Raw genomic sequence first — 25,804 nt, 5'->3', positions numbered from 1 at the left:
GAATAGATCTAAATATTAGCACAGGACGGAAACAATTTTAAAATCAAGATGGTGAATTTGACATCTATTTTTTATTGCCCCATTGTTACAAAATCAAATTTGATATTTTTTATCACATTCAAAGGAGTTTTTTAGCTGCTCCTTGCTCAAGGGCAATCGACCACCTCCTAGCATGCATGCTCTCACTCAAAGCATTCACAAAGATCCCAACCATTCAATGGGGATATTGCAAAAGGATCCCATCTAAGTTTCAAAGAGCTTTATACCATCAGATCCACCATGCAACTAATCCCTAAAAAAGACGCCTCATAACCAACCAAAAGAACAGACATACAGAGACAATGTTCCTTGACAGTCCATGCAGTCTAAGCACATGACAGTCTCCTACTTTAATAAATCCAATAAAACATGATCTTAATAATCACTGAGTGATTCAACTCCAACAATCACTATCCTAAAGACAACATATGACACTTTTGAGGACCCGCCATGGAAAACTGACATGGCTCAGAAAGGCTCACAAATCAACATCATCAAGCCGATTTCGGAGCAAAAAATTAGAGGGCAAACTTTGCAAGCGTATATGAACTAGTCCAAAATGCTGAGTTTTAATCACCAGCAACTCGCCATCAGAATCTCAGGCACAACATGGCCAATCCATAATAAAGCTGTCCAAGATGCGGTTGTAAGCCCTTATCACAAGCTTACGCATAGTTCAACCGAAAGATATCATTGTACACATAAAAGCTTCCTTGGGCGGTAGGTAGCAGGTGGAACATCTGCTGATACAAAACAGTTTGGTGAGTATATCAGGATGACAAAAGCCGACTTAAAATGCAAAAAGAAAGAGGACATCAGAATAAATCAAACACGAATGTGTCACCTGCATTTAGCACAGCTGTTAATACATGTGATCCCTCTCCAAAAAAAAAACATTTCCTTTCAAATTTTCCCATACTATACTCAGAATTTTCTGCCTTCGCTCTTTTAATGTATCACAAAGGTTGACAAGGTTTCTATTACTGTGACACAAGGCGTCTCCGAACTCTCCTTATGCTCATCTGGAGGGACAAAATCTGCAATATCCATCTCTGTGCCTGAGTCTATCAGCATCAAACTCTGATACTAAAGAAACTGGCTAACAAATGCACAGCAACACACAAAGCTAGGAAACATGAGTCTCTCTGCACCCCTCTTAAAAGCATGTAGCACACACATGTGCGCCTAGCTGCCAAAAAGACATGCCACTAGAAGGTATCATAAAGGCGGCACCAGTCAACCCTGTCATCAATGAATCCCCAGTCGACCCTCTAACTCTCTTGGCAGAAGAAAAGCCAAATCTCGTCGACAGATATCCAAAGCCCATGTGAATGGCTCCAGAAGAGTATGACATGTTGTCCGAGTTCTGGTCTGGACAAACTTTGCGTAATCATAGGGTGAGGGTCTTCGGCGTGTGCTCATTCTCCAGTAAAATTATATTTTTCCATGGCCAAAAAGAGAAAGGGTTTCATGATGAGGCATAAGTCTCCATGGATGATTCTCACCCAAATGTTGATGAAAATATATCCCATAATGTGCACTTGGAATCTCCTCGTCCACTAACCTCAACCTCTGAAAAGAATGCAAAGAGAGACACCATCATGCTCAAGGCATCTAAGAAGGAACCCCACTCATTCAAACACGTTCCCAGGAACGCCTTTTGGTGGCAGGGTTTGCTGTGTAAGCCAATGGGCTCTAGTGACTCAATGCTAGGGAAAAGGGCACTTTTCTTGTGAAGCATTTAGCATCTCCTTAGCTCCACATGATGGATTGCCAGAGCTTAGCCACGTAATGCATTTCTGAACTCACAACAATTAAGCATAAGCAATTTATTAGAACTTTTATTTTCGTGTCATGATATTAGATAAAATTTGATTGAAAAACATCCATAGAAAGTTTTCTTCCTGGTTTAAACAGGTACTAGATGTAAAGGCCTTTGAGGGTGGAGATTATGGACATTAGCATGCCACAGGTACTAGTACCCCACTCTGGAGAAAAACCACACCCACTTAAATTCCCATAAACGGAACAAAATCAAATGGACAGACTGCATTCTGACCCAAGAAGCCTTTTTAGAGAAGATCTGTAAGTAACAGCACAAAAAAGACCTGTATGAACTCCACAATGTTCGTCGCCAACCTGATTTGTCAGCTGCCAACCCAGGCCAGGTCAGGATCCAACCCCAGTTCAGGTCAAGTCGAGCACCTTGCTGGGCCCAAAGTAGCTCTAACCCTCCTTTATAAATAGGTAGCTGCCCTTCAGAGACCGCATGCTTGTAACATAATACTATTAAGGCTTCAAAACAGTCTCACGCCCATTATACTGTTCAGCCCTTAAACTGTGCACCACAACAGTCCCAAAAAAAGACGTGATCAGCCCACGAATGGGCAGATCTGCACAGCTCTAATACTTGCTTAAATCAAACCACACACACCAGAAGGGGAGAAGACTCGGATTGCTCAAGTCTTACAATGGATTGACAAGTCTCTCAGATCCAACATTATACAATTTTACACCTTGTGGAATATAATTGAGCAGTCACGATTTGTAAGCATTTCTGTCCATGGCCGATGCTTATCTTTTGACCTATTTCCCCTTTCATCCCAAACTTGCTCTAACCCTCCTGTATAAATTGGTAGCTGCCCTTCATAGACCTCATGCTGTAACATAGTACTATTAAGGCTTCAAAACAGCCACACGCCGATTATACTGTTCAGCCCTTAAACTGTGCACCACAACAGTCCCAAAAAAAGACATGATCAGCCCAGGAATGGGCAGATCTGCACAGCTCTAATACTTGCTTAAATCAAACCACACACACCAGATGGGGAGAAAATTTGGATTGTTCAAGTCTTACAATGGATTGACAAGTCTTTCAGATCCAGCCTTATACAATTTTACACCTTGTCGAATATAATTGAGCAGTCATGATTTGTAAGCATTTCTGTCCATGCCCGATGCTTTATCTTTTCACCTATTTCCCCTTTCATAACCCCCATGCATGACATTTAATCACTTAGTATCATTATTGTTAAGTTGATTTGTGATGCTTTCATTTCCTAAGCGATACTCTTTCTGCAAAATTGTGTTAAAGCTTCTACACCTCTAATGGCCTCAAGTAACTCCTGCCCATGCATGTACAATCCTCCACCCAGGTCAAACGAAAAAATGGGAGAATCTTTTGGTACATGTTTGGTGGCATTTTAATTATCACAAGACTTCATCCATTCTACTAAACTCTATCTCCAAACAGCAGCCTTTGGATGTCCAGATCAGGTCCACGATCAGCCTCTCACACATGAGGATGTGCAGGAAGGCTATAGTGCTTTTAAATAGCATTCCTCACCCTCATCAAACTAAACTGTCCTTCTGTATGCATCCACATAATATTTAGCTCTATCGTGTGCTCTTTTGATACTAACTTTTACATGTATCAACATCTACAAACCTTGCCACATTGGGAATTAGATTTGGAGAATCGAGATACAAAAACATCTCACCTTAATTCCTCTCATTGGCTCCAACTGATAAGCTCCACTCTTTTTGGTAACCATTCTCACAAGATACGTTTATGGGGTTTTGCTTTAAAAATGTTTCAGGTGTCTCTTCAAGGAACATTTCGATTGGAACAAAAATATAGATGAAAATGCAAATACGTAGTCTAAAGTCTAAATTCTATACAAGGATGTAGGGAGTGCCATCGCCACTAAAAATACATAATAATAGGTAATATACTACAAACTATCTTTGGCATGTTTTAGCATCTATGAACCTTGACACCATCACAGCTTAGCATTGGAGAGTCAAGTTATAAAAACATCTCAGAATTTCCACATGAACAATCAGAGCAAACTAGAGGTAGAAGAAGATAAAATCATATGGTTTGTGGCAAATGTTAAACTTGATATCTAGGAGCAAAAGTTGAAGTTGTTGCAAACAAGTTGGACACGATGGTCAAAGACATAGAAAATTACTTAGCCCAATGGTAAACTTTGCCATAACAAGGTCCTCAATCTAGATGTCTTTACTTTCAAAGCTACAACTCCCTTCGATAGTTTCACTTAAAGACATTTCTACAATTTCACTTAAAACCGTGTTTCATGCACTCTTCAAGAAACATTACATTTAGGGAAAATCAGAGATGGCTCAAAACGTCTAACACAAACATATGATTTTCATAAAATGACAAATATAGATATAAATGCAAATATGTAGTCTAAATTCTATAGTTTATACACTCTCTCTCTCTCTCTCTCTCTCTCTCTCTCTCTCTCGTATTTAGCCTATACAAGGATATAGCTTTGTAAGACTAGAATATATCCAATCGTACAAATTTAGATTTTTTGTTGTTCTAAAGTCCAAAATTTTACAAAGAAAACGAAAGAGAAGAAAAATGAGGTGGACATACTCAGAAAGCAAAGCCTATACAATGATGTAAGAAATACCATAGGTTCTATAGATTTATAATGGCAATATTACAAGATACATACAATTCTCTCTCTCTCTCTCTCACAGCCCCCCCTTCCCTAGTACTACCTACCTTATATACATGCCAAAGGCATTAGCTTAATACCAACACTTTTAAGTTTACATTCTCAAACATTGGATTTAAAATAACTCAAAGAAAGACCCTTCAATAATACATTGGCATACCTTCGGCAGTTTAGAATATATTCAATCTTGCAAATTAAAATGTTTATAAAATGAGTGAGAACAAAGGAGAGAGAAAAGAGACAAGGGAAGAAGGGAGTTTGTAAGCGACTTCAAAATAAATTAAGAAGGTTTTATCTAACTTATTAATCCGATGTTTTGACTTTCACAGTCAAGCCTGACAGAAAAAAAAGCCAAGGTAGATACCAATACGGACAAAATAAAATCGAATTAGTAAGTTTAACCAAGTTGGAAAGCGTTTACATTGTCACTTAGTACTGCCTTTCAAGTTTATTCGAGAGTATCGCTTCACACAAGCCAATTTCCAATTTAGGGGAGAATAAGATTTGGATGGGAGCTGGAGATACAGAACCTCTGATGGTTAGAAAGATTCGGAAGTAAGGAATTGAAGCCCAAGAAGACTTTAGATGGCTCAGGGGAGTTTATGAGCCCTGCAGCCTGGATGTTGTGAAAGAACGGCAAGAAAAAACTGTCACATTTGAATTTCCCCCCTAATTTTTCTCAGTTTTGACTAAAAATTGGGTTTTTTTGAACATGTATGCTTCTACTAAGGCAATAATTTCAGGAGTCTGGAGATTATAAGATTCCGATATGATCAGAATCAGGTCTGAAACGGAGGTAGAACTGGCCAAGTTTGAATTTAATTTAATTGAACTACGATTATGGCACTCAGGAGGGCAACCAACCTACCAAGGGTAAAGCAAGTACAGTAACAATTCAAGGATGTTGCCCAGGAGGAATCTGCTAAAGTTACTAGGCAGGGTGGAATGGCCATTTTAAGCATTGGCTCCGAACTCCAACAGTCCATCTCCTCAAACAATAGCAGCTCAACATTGTCCAAAAATTGGAAGAAACTTTAAGGTGAAAAGCAACAGGAACATAAATTCAACATATATTAGCTTCATAAGACACAAATATATCCAATCTTACAAATTAAAATGTTCAAGAAACAAACGAAAGAATAAAGGAGACAAAAAAGAGACGAGGGTGTTAGAAAAGTCACTGCCCCACCTGTGAGACCCTGTTTTGAGGGGACAAGGGGGCAGGGGACTATAGGGGGGTAGGGGAGCAGAGGTCCTACCAGGCTGGAACCCGCGCAGCAAAGGAAGAGTGGCGCGGCTCTTCTACGTGGCTTATGGAGCAGGAAATGGTGGGGCCTATGATCTGCATCAGCAGCCCATGTGCTGGGCACTTGGGCCTATTTATAGGGCTGGCCCAAGCCAGCCAACCAGGTCGGTGGAGGCACCCTGAAGGTCGGTGCTGCAAGCAGGGGACCGACCCCCTGCTGGTCGGTTTTCTCCAGCCCAAGCAAGGGCCTATAAAAAGCCCCCTCTCCCCCCCTCATTTCTCATCACCTGCCCAGAAAGCCTTGCATAGGCAAGCGAGCAAAGGGAGAGGAGTAGGCTCACAATTTGACAGCATCACTTGGCTGTTTATACATGCTCATCCCTTGAGCTTTTGTCTGCCCACAATTGTGGAAGAATATATCTGAGTTTTTGCTCTCTCTCCCTGAAGGTCGGTGCTGCAAGCAGGGGACCGACCCCCTGCTGGTCGGTTTTCTCCAGCCCAAGCAAGGGCCTATAAAAAGCCCCCTCTCCCCCCCTCATTTCTCATCACCTGCACAGAAAGCCTTGCATAGGCAAGCGAGCAAAGGGAGAGGAGTAGGCTCACAATTTGACAGCATCACTTGGCTGTTTATACATGCTCATCCTTTGAGCTTTTGTCTGCCCACAATTGTGGAAGAATATATCTGAGTTTTTGCTATCTCTCTCTCCGTCTCTCTGAGTGTTGTATGAGCTAGATTGGGAGTGAGGTGTGAGTGATTCTATCCTCTATTTCCAACATGGTATCAGAGCAAGGTTTACAGCTCTAGATCAGAGTACCTCGGCAAGTAGGCGACTCCAATCGACACTCAGGTTTGCTGCGTGGTCAAGTTCTCCGCTGCAAATTCAGTTTACAGTTTACTGTTCCTTGTTACGGCAAGGATGGAGGACAAAGATTCTACTGTTGCCTCTTCAGCCCCTTCTCTTCCCTCCTCCTCCTCCAGATTCCTCTCATTCACCATCCCAAACTTCGAGAGTCAAGGAAGCTAGACAGGTCGAACTAACCAATCTGGAAGATAAAAATCCGGAGCCATCTAGTGGCCCGGAAGTTGTGGAAGCTAACAACAAGGGTAGAGGTAAAACTGCAAGATCTGATGGACAGCAAGGGGAAGATGGTCATTCCAATAGATGGCGAAGAGCTTGAGAATTGGGAAGAGAGAGATGCCCACCCCCTAGCATTAATCATTGGGACTATAGCGGACTCTGTTCTTCCCCGCATCCAGATGGCCAAGACGTCTGTAGAGGCGTGGGCGTATGAAACAGACAATACATCTCAAATTCTGATGCTCCAACATGAATTGTACAATCTGGACATGATTGAGGCAGACAATGTTCATGACCATCTAACAAAAATCAAGGTGGTACGGGACCAGCTCGCGGCAATTGGTGAAAAGGTAGACTCAAGTCATCTGGCATTGTTGACTTTACACAAGCTACCTCAAAGTTTTAAGAGTTTCGTGACTGCAGACCCTCATCCCCCTTACCATAGCGCAAAAGCAATCTTTCGGCTGTCATAAACCATTCCTCCAACAAATTACAAGTTCAAGTGTCTCATTTGAACTTATGTACGATGAGCTTGCCCTTGACATCTTTGTAACACCCTCCAAAACCACAACCATCATCCCTCTACAGGCTTCTATAATCGTGGAATGGCATCCCACCCTACCTCTAATGTCCTAAAGTGGGGCACGATATGCCCAAAAAGTATCGCAATGCATGACGTCAAAATCTAGCTTCCTACCTATCCCACTCTACTACTAAAGCACGGTGCCTTTCATCTGATGCATAGACTATAAGTGAGCTTGCTGCATTTGAGGTGAAAGGGGCATGAGCCTTGCCAGAAGTATCATGGAGTGGAGGTGTGTGGTACTAGGAGGCAATGTGTGCATCATGTGAGACATCTACTAACAAATGCTAGCCTGTATGGCAAGGATGCTAGCAACAACTCTACTACCAAGGATCGTAAGCATATGAACTAGATCTCCCAAATGCATCATTACGATTAACGGGTACGAGATGGGAGTCCATGCCCACAACCTCCTTCCTAAGCCAAGGAATCAAATTGTGACCCAATGGCATGTTTAATTGGGGTCGTCACTAGCCGAGGACTCTGCCCTAGAAAGCCCATGGGCATGAGCATACAAGTCTATCCCCCCCCCAAAGCTTTTGAAGTATGGAAGTCTTTGCAAGATAAGGCTAGGAAAACTCTAGCAATGGGAGGTTCCTGAAATCCACCCCTCGTGCATTGAAGTCTCTTGGAGTCCAACGAGTAGACATGCACCCTCTGGGTCAATGGAGGCAAATGAGAGGGGATGCCATTTCCCATGCCATAATGGAATTAGCAACGTGCATGGTTGGACGGGCTCTGGAAAGCACCTAGAAGAAAAAGCACAACGGGGCTGGTTGACGGAAAGAGAGAGCCAATATACAAGGCTAACAAGCTGGTTAAGGTTGTGAATCGCACTCGTACGATGTGCAAGAGCTGGCTGAAGGTGGCGTAAGGAACCGTACGGCACACAAGGGATGACAAGGATGGCATAAGGTGCACAAGCTGACACTCACAATTGCACATGAGCTGAACGGGGCCCACATGCTGATGGGATTGGTCCGTACGTGTGATCATGGGCTGGCTGAGACTGCAAGGAGGTCCATACGTGCATTCACAGGCTGCTGCTTATTGATGCTTTGGAGCATGAGCTGTCCATACGTGCCTTCGGGCTGGTCAAGGTCATCATTTTGGAGCACGAGCTCAGCAATTGGGCACGGGCTGGTCACAAGGGGCTGCTCCAATTAGCTGTGAGCTACCTTGGAGAGCAGGCTGAGCACACGGGGTGCCTTGCTCTATTTGTGAGCTGTGTTGGAGAGGCCTAGTTGGCAGGTGTAGAGAAGGGGAAGGGGCAGATTTGGAGATAGGGAGAGAATAGCAGAAGGAAGGGAGGAGAAGAGAGGAGAAGGGGAAGGAGAGAGGAAGAGAGAGAAGGATGAGGGGATAGAGAGATAGAGAGAGGGAGGAGAGAGAGTGTGTGAGCGTAGGCAAGGAGGAAGGGAGAGTAGAAAGGATTAGATGTCACATCAAAAAGGTACCATACAAATCATAAGGGGATGACTTATATAGTCCCCCTTCTTAATCCTATCTTACCACCAATTTCCCTTCTTTTTCCCCACCTAATTCCCTGCTATTTCCCACCTTCATTATAGCCATCCCTCCCCAAGGAATTTTGCCCTTAAAACTTTATATGCGGGCTGTTAAATAGGTCCAGCAAACAGCAAATAATAATCAGCCCGGTAGGAGATAGGGGTTGTCCTAGACAATGCTCTCTTGGCTGCCATGAGTTCTCATCCTCAAGGAGTCCCTGCCACTTGATAAAATACTCGGTGTAGACTTTGTTTCAGAGTACGTGATCCCTGAAACCCATGATGCGCTCTGGAACATAGAGTATGTGACCCTCCTCATCCATAGGTGGTAGCTCAGGAAGGACTTGGACATGCTGTCCAACATGTGGCTTCAGCAAGGACACATGGAAAACATTATGAATTCTGGAGGTCCTGGGTAGCTCCAACTCATACGCCACCTCGCCAAGTTTGCGGATGATCTTGTAGGGACCGTAATACTTGTGAGCAAGCTTCGTGTTGGTGTTACCTTTCAACGAGGCATAACAGTGCTTATGGAGGCGTAAGTGCACATAATCCCCTTCTTCAAAAGATAGATACCTCCTGCATTCATCCACATACTTCTTTTGCTTGGCTTGGGCATCATGCATATTCTTTTTAACCAATTGCAAAACGGCATCCATACATACTCTCCAAGTCATTTCTTGCTTGCTGATTTTTCACAGCCATGTCTGCAACTAAATATGGCATACCCACTGTGCATCCATACATAGCCTCGAACGGGCTCATGCCAATAGAGATGTGCTTGGTACTGTTGTAACAAAATTCAGCAAGTGCCAACCACTTATCCCAAGACCTCTGTGTGTCATGACAGAAATGCCTCAAATACTCCTCCAAGCCATTTGTTCACCCTTTCTAACTGTCCATCCGTCTCAGGGTGGTAAGCAGTGCTAGGTGTAAGAGAAGTACCCACTGCTGTAAATAACTCCTGCCAAAGGTGACCCATAAATTTTGCATCTCTGTTGCTGACAATCTCCCGAGGGAAGCCATGATGCTTAAAAACATGCTCGATGAACTGCCAAGCAACCTGTGATGCTGAATAACGGGGTCTTAGTGGTATGAAATGGGCCTGCTTTGTCATTCTATCAACCACCACAAAAATGCTATCCCATCTCCGCTCTGTGGAAGGCAACCCTGTGATGAAATCCATAGCAATGTGAGTCCATTTGCCTTCTGGAATAGGTAATAGCTGCAAGAGACCCGCGGGTAACTGGCTGTCCACTTTATTCTACTGGCAGGGCAAACATTCACTAACAAATTTAACTGCCACAAGCCATCCCAGAGAAAGCTCTATTTGACCTTTTTTCATGTCTTAGTAATACCCGCATGTCCTGCCATAGGAGATGAGTACATTCCCTGTAAGACCAGCAGTTGGTACTTTGAATCTGGCACCAAATAAATTCTGTCCTTGCACCACAACAGCCCATTATGCAGCTTGAATTCAGCATGCCCCTAGCTCGATGGCTTTTGTAACTCCACAAATATGGAAGCTGCCTTAGAATCCTGCATGTATTCTTCCTGAATACCATGAATCCACTCTAGGTAGATGGTAGAAATGGCAGACAAACTGCAAGCCCACATACGGGATAAGGCATCTGCAACCACGTTTTCTTTCCCTTTCCTATACGCAATGTCGAAATCATAAGACTGAGCCTTAGCAAGCCACCTCTTCTACTTCATTGACAAGTTGGGCTGTGTAAGAAAATACCTAAGTGTCCTATGATCTGTCTTAACCTTGATTTTGCTACCGTACAGGTAGTGGTGCCATTTTTCGAAAGCATGGAGGATAGCCAACATCTCTTGATCATACACATGATAATCCAGTTCCTTGGCATACAATTTCCTGCTTTCAAAAGCAATTACCCCGTGTTCCTGCCTTAGCACAAACCCTAATCCTTTGCTACTGGCATCTGCCTCCACAATGAAAGTACGTGAAAAATCAGGGCATACCAACACAGGAGCATGAGTGAGGGCGAATTTCAGGTCTTCAAAGTTGCGATGTGCATCTGTAGACAACATAAAAGCATCCTTCTTCAAAAGGTCTGTCAGAGGGACTGCCCTCTTGGCAAACTTGCGAATAAAGCGCCTGTAGAAAGAAGCAAGACCTAGAAATCCCCTCAACTGAGTAGGGTTGCGTGGCTGCGGCCAACCCTCAATGCATTTCACCTTTGCAGGATCCACTCGAATGCCATCCTTGCTCAACCTCTTGTGCCATAAAAGTGCATTTGCTGGCTTTAGCATAAAGCCAATGCAACCTCAAAATTTCCAGCACATGCTTGACATGTCTGATGTGCTCCTACTTATCCTTGCTGTAAATGAGGATGTCATAAAAAAATACCAGCACATATTTGAAAAGGAGAGGCTGCAAAATCTTGTTCATGAGTGTGCCTGTAAGGTAGTTGGTGCATTGGTCAATCCAAAAGGCATCACCTTGAACTCATACAGTCCCCTCTCTATGCGAAAGGCTGTCTCGTGCTCATCCCCAACTTTCATTCTAATCAAATGATAGCCGGACCTCAAATCAATCTTAGTGAAAAACTGAGCACCCTTGAGTTCATCCAACAGGTCATCTATCTTGGGGATTGGAAACATGTTCTTGATGGTGACCTTATTCAAGTCCCTGTAGTCAATGCGCATATGGTAAGAACTGTCCTTCTTCACCAGGAGCACAGGGGATGCAAAAGGAGAAGTGCTATGAGTGATGAAACTCTTCTGAAGTAAGTCCCTCACTTGCGTTGCCACTTCCTCCCGTTCTACCTTAGAGAGTCGATATGGGGCCTTATTGATTGGCTTACTGCTAGGTTCCAAGACTATGGCATGATCTACATCTCTTCTCAGAGGCAATTGTGATGACAAATCACCAAACACATCTGCAAACTCTAAGAGCAATCTCTGCATATCACAATCATCAACACGGGGAGTGCCACCCTCCTTAGTTACTGACACATTTAATGCATATATGGCGCTGCCCATCTTGAGCTCTCTAGCCAACTGCCTTGCTGAAATGACCTGCAATTTAGGAGCTGCAATACCATGCAATGTAACTGATCCATCCCTGTGGACAAAGCTGAGTGTTACGGCATTGAAATCCATGCTGATTTTGCCCAGTGATTGCAACCAATCACACGCCAGGACAACATCTATTGGGCCCATGTCAAGTGCCAAGAGATCACCTGCAAATGTTTAGTCATCAGAGAACTTAATCCTTGCATCTTGACAACAAGATCTACTGATCATATGCTGTCCATTGGCCACTTCTACTCTCAGCCCATGGTCTATCTCAGTAGCAATTAGTGCCACCCTCTGTAAGGTCTTGCAGTTAACAAAACTGTGGGAGCTCACAATCCTGCCATTAATCATCCCTGTTAATCTGATAGTATCAGCACTTTTGGCACCCATCAGGGCATGCATGGAAATAGTATAAAGTGTTGGCTGGGCATCCCAATAAACCTCCTCCTCATTCACAAGAGCATTACCACCTGCATCTTCACATGCATAAAAAGGCATCACATCGTGATGCTCCACAGAAAAGAGTGTGGACCTACGGCCTCTCATGCCACCAGTGGGCAGAATCTCATACGAATGCGAAGCATGAGTGTCATGTGCAATAGCACCACCAGGATCAAAAGGATAGTCAGTGCCCTTCGCTCTAGTGTCGGAAGCCTCATCTGCATCATGTGTAATTGCCATCTCATCCTGAGACATATCCAAAGAACCTCGGGAATAAAACAATTCCTCGTCATCTAAGAGGTCAATGATCATGCTGAGCTTGGCAGTACCACTGTTGAGCATCTTGCACACATTCCTATGCTCAGGAGTCCATTTCTCACCACATTTAAAACATAAGTTGGCCTTCTTTTTGCTGTCCATTATTGCCCATGTATGCTGTTTTATCTCAGCCTGCTCATTTCCAGCAGTAGGCTTGCCTCCAGGCTTGGCATCTGCAAGGCCTGGCATAAGGCATCTTACTACCCAAGACAGTAGGAAAGCGAGGAAATGGTGCTGCTGTAGATTTCTTGTCAGTCCACTCAGCAAACTTAGGCTTCGACTCAGCGTCATACCCCGTAGCATGCGAGCTGCACATGGCATTTCTATGCTTGCCAACATATTTAGGCTAGAATACTTCTGCAAGCTGAGCTGCCCTCTCAATTGTTTGAGGGTTATGTGCCTTCACATCTTCAACGAGAGAAGAACTTAACCCATGGATGAAACGCAGCAGCTTGCCCTTTTCAGATACGTCCTGCACAAACAAGGAAAGCCTCCAAAAGCGCTGCAAGTACTCTTGGACCATACCGGTCTGTGACAAGGCATAAAATTCAGCCAAGTATTGATCCAATACAAGTGGAGATACAAATGCAGTGACCATCAATTCTTTGAAACCCCTCCAAGTGGTTGGTCTCTGAGGCGAATCCCTCATGTATCGCCACCATGTGTGGGCATAGTCCTGCATACCTGCAAAAATGATGCGCTCCTCCACAACTTGGGGTAGAAGCGAAAATAGTCTTCCAGATTCGTGAGCCACTCCTCCAACTCATTGGGAATGGGAGTTTGTCCTTGATATCCTTGGCTGCATAATTCTTGTGTGTGTAACCTCCATAAGTGCGGGCATCATCACGTGAGACGATTTTTTCTACTTACTACAGCAGATCACGGGAGTAGCACCACAGAATATCCTCCCAGCCAAATCCTTGCTAGAGCGTGAGAGCTCTCAGAGAAATCGAAAAATCCCAAAAATCACGAGAACGTTCATTCTCTCTCTCTCACTAACTCCAGCAAGCCCCATCTCCCTAGACGGATCTAGATGCCATATGTCATCATCATAGGGCCTTTCCTAATGCATCTTTTCACCCCTCTCTTGGGATACTTTAATTTCCTTTGCCCCTAGGCACATTGCTTGCATTAGGCCCTTAGCCTTAGATCCACCTAGTCTGGTGCTATCAGCCCTCACCTAGGACCTTGACATTAATTCCCTCCCGATCATTTACATGAAGCGCAAACAAATATATTACAAACGTAGACCCTTAAGGGAAATGTCGACTGATTCTTCCGAGGTCATGCTACCTCGGCTAGAGCGTAACATTTCTTCCCTCTTCAGACATCAGCGTCCTCGATGATAAAGTCTGGGAATACTCTCCGCAACTGGTATACGGATTCCCAGGTAGCTTCTGATAGAGACTGACCATGTCATGCAACCAACACCGTGGGTATCTTCCGATTTCGCACTTGCATTGTTCCTCGGTCCAGGATTCTTGTTGGTTTGCGTCTTGCATTATCCTCTATCTTCTGAAACAAAACCACACCTTCGATTAGTGAGTCACCAGTATGCAAAAATTTCTTTAAACGAGAAACATGAAACACTGGGTGCACCTTGCAACCCTGTGGCAATTCTAATTTATAGGCTACCTTGCCTATTCTCTTTAGAATTAACCACGGCCCACAATATCGAGGCAATAACTTAGCACACTCTCCTGAAGTTAACGACTTCAAGTGCGAAGAAACTCTGAGAAAAACTTTTTCTCCTTCTTTAAATTCTCTTATAGACCGGTTTTCATCCGCATACGCCTTGGCTCTATCCATAGCCTGGCAGATATTAGCTCTCGCAAGTGCTAGCATCTCCCGCATCTAAACCACAAAGTTCGCGGCACTAGGCACTTTCTGAGGTACTCCAACTATAGTTGGATTCGCTGGTCTATAACCATAATTCAATTCAAACAAACTAAACTCCGTAGAGGAATGTTTTCTATCATTGTAGGCAAACTCTAACAATGGCAACCACTTGTCCCACGTATGTTGCCTCAATGACACATATGCTCTCAGCATATCCTCTAGAATCTGGTTGACTCTCTCCGTCTGAACATCCGTCTCTGGATGATCCCCACTACTCATTCCCAACTCAGTCCTTAGTGTCGCAAATACCGCTGTCCAAAAATGACAGGTAAATCTGACATCTCTGTCTGACACTATGGATCTAGGCAATCCATGCAGACGAAACACATGTCTAATAAACAAATCCGCCACTTGCGGGGCACTAACAGACTCTTTAGTCGGAATGAAGTGAGCCATCTTGGTTAGACGATCAACCACCACAAGGATAGAATCATATCCACCTTGTGTCGTAGGCAACCCTACAATAAAGTCCATGGAAATGCTCTCCCACTTACTTAGTGGTATCTCCAACGGTTGTAAAAGTACACGTGGCTTCACTCGCTCTACCTTGCTTACCTGACACGAAAAACACCGTGTCACATATTCATGAATATGCTTTTTCATCCTTGGCCAAAAGAAATCTCGCTTCACGAGATCATGTCTTCTCGACTCCTTTGTGTCCCGCACATGGGCTATCATGGCACTGTCGAATGACTCTCTACCTGAGATCATTCTGACTAGGTACTACAACCTTGCCATTTCTTTTTAGCATACCATCCCTTATGGTATATCTTGCATATCTTTGGCCTTTTCTGAATGCCAGGTCATCCTTTTCTTTTTCCCCGGGTTTTGACACATGAGCTTTAGGCCATAGACTCTGGACAAACTCGTCCACCTTTTGAGTTTTTCTAATCTCGGTCATTAGAGCACTCTCTCATATCGTGAAACTCATGTTATGCATAATGCGAGACAACGCATCAGCAATCTTATTATCTCTTCCTCTTCGGTACCGAATTGTCAAATTAAACTCATGCATGAGCTCTGCCCACCTAGCTTGGCGGCCCGTCAAGTCAGGCTGTTTACAAAAAAGTTTCAGAGTATCATGATCCACATCCACATAAAACTCTGAAGCATACAAATAATGCCTCCATGTTTTCAAAGCATGGACAACAGCATACAACTCCAATTCATGAGTTGGCCAATTTCGCTGAGAGGGAGAAAGCTTCTTAATTTCAAAGGCTACTGACCACAGCTTGTTTTATGGTATTAAAACTTACTTGTTGACTCCGTCCCCATATAAAAGGTACTTTATTCGAGGTCAGATCAGTCAATGGCGATACTATTTCGGAATATCCTTTGATATGCCTTCTATAAAATTGAACAAATTCCGAGAATGATCGCAAAGCGGTCAGACTCTGAGGGATTAGCCAAGTCAGTATCGCAACCACTTTCTTTGGATCCATTTCTACTCCCTCTGGAGTAATTATGAATCCTAAGTATTCAAGTCTAACCATATACAATATAGTTTTCTTATTTACACAAAGACCGGCTTTCCTCCAAGTACTGAACACTATTCTTAAGTGTTCGTGATGCTCAGTAATACTTTTACTGAATACCAGAATATCGTCAATAAAATGTACTATAAACTTTTCGATATACGGACGTAGTAAATCGTTCATAAGCATGACGAATGTAGCAGGAGCATTGGTAAGTCCCAAGGGCATTACCAAAAACTCATAATGACCAAATCTGCTTCTGAAAGCGATTTTATGCACATCCTCGGCTCTAATCCGGATCTGATGATAGCCACACTTAAGATCTATCTTGCTGAAAATCACGGCTGTAATGCATCTAGCAAATCATCAATCCGAGCCATCGGATACCTGTGCTTAACAGTGATATTATTCAATGCTCTATAATCTATACAGAGGCGAAACGTATCATCCTTTTTCTTCTTTAATATCACTGGCGAAGCAAAGGGTGAGAAACTTGGTTGAATCTGCCCCAACTTAAGATATTCTTCCAGTTGTCTACGCACCTCCGCCTCTTCAGTAAAACTCATTCTATAGGGAGGTCTATTTACACGTGCTGTCCCCGGGATCAGTTCAATCTTATGCTGAACATTCCGCTCTGGAGGTAACCCATAAAGTAGCTCATCCCTAAAACAGTCAGAGAACTCCTCTGCTATAAGATTAGCCAGCTTGGCCATCTCACTACTTTGCGCAACATCACCGGCTCTACCGATGCTGTACAAAGGAATAAAAACTCTTCTTGAGCTTTTCGGATTTCCATCACGGAAACCAACGGTCCCTGAGGTACATCTTTTTCACCTCGTAAGACATACAGTACATCATTCATCTTGAATTAATATACGTGTTTTTTCCAATCAATGGCTGGATTCTTCCTAGAATGCCACGCCATACCTAGGGCTATATCTGCATGAGCAAGCTTAGTCATTTCAAAATCAAGCTTCTCAGCATAGTCCTGAATATGAAGTTCCAACTGGGTAACCCTTTGGTCCCATACTTCAGTTGAACTTCCATCTGTCATCCTGACTGTATACGCATAGTCAGATGGGCTAGTTTTTAACTTCAGCCTCTTCACGAGCTTGGAGTTAATCACATTGTGCGTTGACGCCGAGTCAAACAACACAATGACATCATGATTGGCCACTTGCCCTTTCATCTTAATTAACTCCGTATCATTAAAGGCTGTATACCCCGTTGCTGCGGGCCTAGATAGGATGTTATCAGGTGCACTCTTTACTAGCTTAGCAACAGACACACATAACAAACAAGGTACTGACCTCTGAGAAGATCCCGCTAGCTGAATCTGCATCTGTTTCGCTCTGGTACTTCCCCCCATTTCCACGTCGCATTCTGAGACTACCATCTCAGCCATCTGACGATCCTTATTTCATGGACAATCTTTCCACTGATGAGGCTGAAGGCAACCAAAACACAAGCCTTCCCTCCTCGCTTTTTCTCTTTGCTCTGGGTTTAAGGGAGACTTTGACCAAGCCCGGGCTGCCATTGGTGTTACTTTCCTCTTCACTCCAATGGTGGTACTTGATTTAGGAGTTTCAGCTGGTTTCACTTGCTTGGCTTGACCACTCGGCTGAGAACCACTCCCTTTACTAATCCACTTCTTCTTAAACCCAGATTTCTTCTGATACCCATTCTGGGTCCCGATCTGCGCAAACCCACTTGGCCTGCTGCCCTTGGCATCTTCATAGTTCAAGGCTATGGCTATTGCATCATCCAACGTGTTCGCATACTTAGCCCAAACTTCCATTTTAATCCGATCATTCAATCCAAATATGAAATCTTTCACTTGGATTGATTGAGGTAGGAGTTCATCAACCTTCATTACACTCTCTCGAAACTTATCAGTGTATTCTGCCACTGACAAATTTCTCTGACGAAGGTTTCTATACTGATCCCAAGCTCGGGATGCTTCATCAGGAAATAAGAAGTGTTTCCTAAATTCCCTTTTAAACCCCTCCCAGGTAGTGGATGCAATACCATCTTTTTGTTGTTTAATCCACCACTGATCCGCTACCTCACTAAACATGTGGGTGGCCTCGCAGATTTTCTTGATATCATTTCTGATTTCACAAATGGCGAACGCCTCGTCCCATTTGTGTAACCAGGTCTCAATGACATCAGAACTACAGTCATTCATCCCACCAGAATACTTTTCCGGCCTATAATTGGCAATATTAAGTACTTTAGCCTTCCTAGGCTCGACCGTATGGACACTAGACTCCGGTTTCATTGGAGCCTTTCCTTTCTCATCTCGAGAAGGTCTGGCAGACATACTGTGTATCACTCTTCTAAGTTCAGACAGCCCTGCATTTGCCTGTAACTGTTGCGCTAATAACTGCTGCAAGGCATCCTCAAGTAATGCAATCCTGCTAGATAAGATGTGAACTACTGGACGCGACACCTGCTGGATCGGCCGGACTCCTGACTCTACTTTAAACACCGCTAGAACACTGTATTTACAAACTGACAAAATTCAGTGTACTGGCACTTTGACACAATTCCCTATTCTAGGGAATACCTGCAATTCCACATGCACACTGACTAGGCATTTGACATAGGCATAACCCAAATACCGCTTTTTCCTGTACTAGGGAAATTCCTGCAAATTAACTCTGACTGAAGCACACAAGCATATGCACAAGCATAGTCTCAAAGACTGTCCCCAAAAAAAAAAAAAAAAATTATTTTTTGTTTTCCACTTCAAATTCCCTTCTGCTGTACAGGAATAAATCAACTATAAACTCTGCTGTACAGGAATAATAAACTGCAAATTGAAAATTTATAGTGAAGAGGAAAAGAACTGCTCCCTGGAATCTCCACGTATTTTGAGTTCGGGCTCCTACGTGAAGGTAATCTGTGCCTTCATCAAATGTCGGAACGTGCGCCTACATGAAGGTACTCTGTGCCTTCTTCTTGGCTATTCACGGACGAAAATTCACAGCTTCCCACCATTTGCCAACATCAACGCGACGATCTTTTGCATCCAACATCGCTCCCTGGCCCTACTGTTCGTCACTTCTCAACAAACCCGCTCTATGGTGCCCTTGGTGAACCATGTAGCCTCATAGCGATCAGGAGGTTCCAGTGGGATAGAGTAACCGCCCTTTGGCAATCTGTTCTTCCACTGGTTCGTGTAGGAGTGAGCTGCTTCGATGCTAAGATCCAAAAATTCGCCCGTCCAGCCACCACGTATTTCGTCGACCACGTATCGTCGTCGAGCGCCATGCCTTCTCTAATTCCCAGGTCATTTAGACGTAGTTCCAAATGATAATTTACCCCTCTCTTGCCTCCGTCAACGGAAGTCTGCACGACAGAGCCACCTATAATCTCCGTCCTTGCTCTGAATCATCGAATCGGTTGCACTGCAACAGATAGGCTGAGAGATTTGTTCGAGAGCCCACGCTAACTGCCCATCAGCCCATGGATACTTGCATACGCCAACAATTCCAGCCCTGTTCAGAATCGCCTTCTTCGTTCAACCTGACAGCTCTAATACCAAATGAGACAATTTTTTCTACTTACCACAGCAGATCACGGGAGTAGCACCACAGAATATCCTCCCAGCCAAATCCTTGCTAGAGCGTGAGAGCTCTCAGAGAAATCGAAAAATCCCAGAAATCACGTGAAGGTTCATTCTCCCTCTCTCACTAACTCCAGCAAGCCCCATCTCCCTAGATGGATCTAGATGCCATATGTCATCATCATAGGGCCTTTCCTAATGCATCTTTTCACCCCTCTCTTGGATACTTTACTTTCCTTTGCCCCTAGGCACATTGCTTGCATTAGGCCCTTAGCCTTAGATCCACCTAGTCTAGTGCTATCAGCCCTCACCTAGGACCTTGACATTAATTCCCTCCTGATCATTTACATGAAGCGCAAACAAATATATTACAAACGTAGACCCTTAAGGGAAATGTCGACTGATTCTTCCGAGGTCATGCTACCTCGGCTAGAGCGTAACATCACGCTTGAGGTTCACATAATTGGAGAAGGGCATCTCAAGTTTGATGTGCCTCAAGTAGGGCCTTGTATGAACGCAAAGAATCTGCCAACATGTCATCAAAAGTGGCTTGCTGCCCACCACCAACCCCCTGCTGCGTAGAAGCTGCTGCCATCTGATGCACTGGCTGCGTCTGGCTATTTGTGCTCGTTGGCAGAGCGATAGGTGCATGAACCCCAGGCTAGGTCTCTCTGCCAAATGCATCTCTCCAAAATGATGGCATACCAAAGGACTGAGAAGAGGACTGACCTCTCTCCCAGGGGTGTGGGCTGCCATATAAAGCCAAGCCAACTCCAGGCATACTCGCTGGTGCAGTGAAAGGAGCACTAGCCGGATGCACACCAACGGGTTGGCCCAAAAGAGACGGCTCAGCCTGCATAGATGCAAAAAGCTGAGAGCCAAAAGATGGCTTGACATCCTGTAAGAGCTCTGTGGCACAAAAAATGCATCATCTAAGTCCAAATAATCCCCAAGCTGGGGTACATGCAATGGTCCAAAAGACTGATGCTCATAGGCACGACGGACATCTGCCATAAAACGCCTGCGAGGAGCAGACAAAACATCCTGACTGGCTGAATGGTCCCCGTGCTAGGGTACGGCCTGCTTACCCTTATCTTGCATAGCAATGGCAGATGTGATCTGCTGTCCCATCTGAACAAGAGCCATATCCTGCATAGCCATGGCTGTGGTAAGCTGTTGGCTGAGCTCCTGTCCTGTCTGGCGGAAAGCACCCTGGAGCATAGAGGAAAGGACATCCAGAAACTGCGTCTGCGCTGCCTGCACTTCCCGGGATGCAAGAGAGAGAGGCTAAGTGGAAGGAACCTTTGCACCACCAGTGGATGCAACCACTGTGACACACACTTGCTCATACTGAGCAGTCTCATAAGTGTCATGCAATATATCAGGAGGGGCACGCTTCGGTGCCATGGTGACTAGCCCTAGAGAGAGGAGCTCGAGTGTAGGCAAGGAGAAATGGATAGCAAAACCCTGCGTAATGAGCGCCTGAGATAGTGCATGGAAACACGAAAATGTCGATGGAGAGGCTCGGAAGAAGGATTGTGGAAGAAGCTTCGAAACGGAGCCAAAATGGCTCCAAACAAGCTGTGAAAGGCTCCTAAAAAGAAGCCGAAAAGTGGACTTTTCCCTTTTTTGTCTTTTTTCTTCTTCTTTTTTTTTTTTTGGGGGGGGGGGGTTCCCTAAGTCACCTAGGACAGTTAGGACTCCTAACCTAAGACTGGTAAGACAGCTAGGACATTGACCTAAGGTAACCTAACTTGACCATTTAACCCTAGTTAGCCCAACTAACCTAACCTAGTCCAACTAACTAACCCTAAACCCAACCTAACTAAACCTAACAAAAGTAACTATCTGTTAGTCTACAAACCTTGTAGGCTAAGGTTTGCAGGAAAAGAAAACGAGAAGCGGCGACAGTGTCGAGTAGGGCGACGCACGGGCACGGGCACGGGCGGGGCGGCAAGGGCGTGGAATAGGGCAGCGTCACAACCACTACACGAGATGCACAAGGGCTCTAGGTCTCGTTGATGGCACATGTCGGGATGCACACGGGCTCTAGCACACAAGGTCTCGTTGATGGCGCACGTCACACGGGTCTGAGTGATGCCTTCAACCCTCAGAATTTGGTGCCACAGCCCTCGGGATTTAGACCAGCCTGCGCCAATTGAAAAGCCAGCAGAGTTTGACGATGGTCCGTACGTGCTTGTAGCCAGAAATTTCTCACGTGCTTGGAGCTCGGATTTGTTGCAGCCAGCAATCGCTCACGTTCTGCCTACACTCACGTGCATCATTCCGTAGGATTTCGCGTTGACAGGAGCGTTGACAGATTTGCATTGGCTGGGCAAGATCTGGCGTTGACAGCTTGATGTTGAAGCTAGTTCCAAACAGGGCCCTAGGAAGGTGCTCTGATACCAATGTAGAGAAGGGGGAAGGGGCAGATTTGGAGATGGGGAGAGAATAGCAGAAGGAAGGGAGGAGAAGAGAGGAGAAGGGGAAGGAGAGAGGAAGAGAGAGAAGGATGAGGGGATAGAGAGATAGAGAGAGGGAGGAGAGAGAGAGTGTGAGCGTAGGCAGGAAGGAGGAAGGGAGAGTAGATAGGATTAGATGTCACATCAAAAAGGTACCATACAAATCATAAGGGGCTGACTTATATAGTCCCCCTTCTTAATCCTATCTTACCACCAATTTCCCTTCTTTTTCCCCACCTATTTCCCATTTTCCACGTTCATTACAGCAGGGTGGTCAACCTGGATGCTTGCAGTTCAAGCTCTTGCTTCCAATGTTGTGGGCAGAATAGTTATGCTTTCAACCATTGCTTGATTCAGTGAATCCGTGGACACCTGTGGCAGTAAGGGGAGTTGTGTGACCCTGCATGGGCTGCTAGCAACAACTCCAAGTCTTTTGCAGGTGTTTGAACAGAGATGGATGCCTATTGCCACTGGGGTGTGAAAGCAAAGCCCAGTAAGGTTATTGCTTGGGATACTAAGGTCTACTCTGAGTGGGAAATGCATTAAATGCAAGTGAGATTGAATTCACTGAGTATCTTATTTATTGGTCTCTCGAATTAATAAATAAATACCAAAAGGGGCGCCAAGGATTTGGGGCCAATCTGCGTCCTTATTATTGGGCAGGAGCACTCTTTAATGTGAAAGCATTGGCTGGTTAGTTGTCTAATACTGCCCTCCTGTTGGCCTTGAGGCTAGTTTCACCTGCTCCCACTATGGCAGGCACTTGCTCATGTTGAGCATTTTCCATCAATACATCACTCCCTTGCAAGGCTCATCAAAACATCGTGCCCATTTTGATGCCATGCTGTTAATGCCGAAAATGCCAATGTGTGGCCAGGCTGCAAGACGAGTCCCAAACTAGCAAAGCACGGCTGTTCCCCTTCCTATGGATCATCCCTCCCTCCAATTTATTGATAGGCTAGTGGCTAGCCAATCCGTCCAAATACCAAACTCTTCAACAGTGGTCCCTATCGATGTATTGAGCGATAGCCAAAACTTTGAGAAGGCTATAGGTAGGGCCCCTCAATGTCTAAAGGTGGAGTCTGTAAACAAGTTCAATAGAGGTGAAATACAAGAAAAAGATGCATATCAAATGAAATGCAAGTACATTCTCATCTACACCTAAAACTCATGCACCATTCAAGTCCAGAGACAAAGCCAAAAATATCTATAGCTTGACAAAAGGACTATGTCGACGAAGAGCTCAAGAAAAATAAGATAATGTGAAGATGCCACCATAGAACGCTCCCAAAATGGCAGTAAGACAAGCTTTGGAAGATTGCTGAGAATTTTTACTTTTATTAGCACTGCCTCTAGTAACATTTTTGTTAAAAAGTGTCCCACACACTTTGTTAGCACTGCCTTCCAGGCAGCACTCTAGTAACATTTTTGTTAAAAAGTGTCCCACACACTTTGTTGCCAAGTGGCCCCCTTCTATTTTGGTTCTCTCTCTCTCACACACACACTCACTCACACACACTTTCTTTTTTTTAGAACACACACTCTCTCTCTCTCTCTCTCTCTCTCTCTCTCTCTCTCTCTCTCTCTCTCTCGCATACTGTGACCAATGTATTACACAGGTAGCAACATGCTAGCTGTCCACTCCACCCTTCTTCAAAGAAGGAGACTTTTTGTAACATTCCATTGGGTCCCATGGGTCGATTTCAGGCCCCCAGAGGACGATAATGATAGTTTCTTTCTTTCTTTCTTTCTCTCGCACACACACACACAGTTTGCAAATCATCTGAACTTTCCTATACACGGGCTTCCATCACAAGTGTTGCAAATTAATCATTCATTCATCTTGACAATTGTTTTCCTTTGACAGAGCTAATTTGAAGGCAGTGCTCACGAGTACTTGTACTCACTTGTTTCCTTTAGGATCCTTAGGACACCTATGGCAGGTTACCACCTCTTACACTATAGGCTTAAGGTAGAGCAGTTGGCTCACCTAAGGCAGCAGGACAGTTAGGATAGGGCTAGCTGAGGCCAAAATCAGGCTAAGAAAAAAGAAAACCTAAAACAACGAATTCAAAGCGGTATCACAATTGATAAAATTGGTCACGGACAAATAGCAAATGTAATCAACAAGCAGATTAACGAACAGTGCAAGCGCACGGCTGAAATGATAACGACAGTTCAGTCTGATGGCCTGAATTGATGGTGGACAAAGACACTGGCATTTACAGGTCCAGTCTCAGACGGACGGGTGACAGGAGGTTGATGGCGGATGACAGACCGCAGTTGATAGACAGGAGATATGGCTGACACGCCTGCCAACTCTGATCCTATGTACTATGTAGACAGACCACTCGAGTCATATTGATGGAGAGGCACAATTGGACTAAGCACCCCATATTTTACAGGTTGAGCTCAAGCAGAATACAGATGGCAATGCGAGTATACAGATTATAAAACTTAAAGGCTTGCTCTACAAATCGGAAGATCAATTGCAACATCCCTGCTCCAAAGACTACCGCAACGTGTGCTAATCCAATTCCCCCCCTTCCCCCCCCCCTTCTCTCTCTCTCTCTACAAAATCTGACCCCTCCGGCAGGTTCCCCCCCTCTATCTATCTCAAACTAGCAAAAGGTCTCTTTCAGATGCAGAGGGGTGGTACTCTTGCCTCTTGGAACGTATTGGCCTCCGCCGGAGCGATAAATCAATCAGTGTCACTTTTCTATGCTGATACATAGTAAGAACGCAATCGAGAATTCAAAGAAACACGGTCCAAATCAGAGACATGAGAAAGAAACCTTTTCCTCCGAAAATGAAAAAGGGGAAACCTAAGTTTTAAAGAATCGTGACGAGGTATGCGTTTTGGTCCCTCAGCGCCTTGCCTTCTCTCAAAATATGTCACATCGGCAGGGTCAAATAAAGCCACGTAAAACTAATCAGGGGGGAAGTTCCAGGCAAAACCAGAAACGGCCGCGCCTGGGCTCGTGTAGATGTTCAACGAGGCACCCCGATTCTGAAAAGAATACATAAAACCCTATTTGAATCAGAAGAAACATCACCTGGCTGAACTTGAGGGGATGATCCTCGCCTGGCAACTGCAAGTTACCGCTGACGAAGACGAGTATGCCGCCACCAGGGCCAGAGAGCTGGGCATCGACAGTGGAGACGTGGTGTTTGCATTGCTGGAATGCAAGGCCGTTGAGCTTGGCAGAGATATTCTGAGCGCCTTGGATCTTCTGGCCTTCGAAGGTGAGCATGGAGCCGTCTTGGTAAAGGGAGAGAAGGCCGGGGCGATTGTTGTCGAAGATGGAGTAGTAGTGCTCCACAAAAGCTTTGGCGACAAGGTCAGGATCGATCGCCATAGCTGACCTTTCTGCCAAGCACAAGCAAGAAGAGGACGCAGATGGAGATGGAGATGGAGATGGAGATGAATGTAAGACTACCTTATTCATAAATAGTTTGTTGCAATCCAGTCAACGCTTGCTGACCTGATTCAATCTAACCAACTTTGGTTTATTAGAGCCCCTTGGTTTATTAGAGGGGCTCCTCACTCGCTAGGCATTTGCCCGTCGACTGCACAACAAGCGTATGTGCTCCTGGCAGTGGGCTTCGCCGGCTGCCACCGCCTCTACCCGAAGAAGAGAGAGA

General features: G+C 44.7%; 1 protein-coding gene across 1 annotated transcript; it reads right to left on the bottom strand.

Annotated features, from left to right (window-relative positions):
• Positions 1-196: 196 nt before the first annotated feature.
• Positions 197-25,580, bottom strand: LOC147888171 (nuclear transport factor 2A-like). The gene is made up of 2 exons (XM_087393352.1): positions 25,216-25,580; positions 197-779 (listed from the first exon to the last, which is right to left on the bottom strand). The coding sequence occupies exons 1-2, from the start codon at positions 25,516-25,518 to the stop codon at positions 705-707; spliced, it is 378 nt and encodes a 125-aa protein (XP_087249478.1). The 5' UTR covers positions 25,519-25,580; the 3' UTR covers positions 197-704.
• Between the last annotated feature and the right edge of the window lie 224 nt (positions 25,581-25,804).

The sequence above is a fragment of the Dipteris shenzhenensis genome, chromosome 22, assembly GCF_047967505.1.
Source record: "Dipteris shenzhenensis isolate YYH24624 ecotype China chromosome 22, Dip_SZ_1.0, whole genome shotgun sequence".
In the NCBI taxonomy this organism is placed as follows: Eukaryota; Viridiplantae; Streptophyta; class Polypodiopsida; order Gleicheniales; family Dipteridaceae; genus Dipteris; species Dipteris shenzhenensis.
Note: the sequence above shows the minus strand (reverse complement) of the source record. Positions and strands in the feature narration are given on the sequence as shown.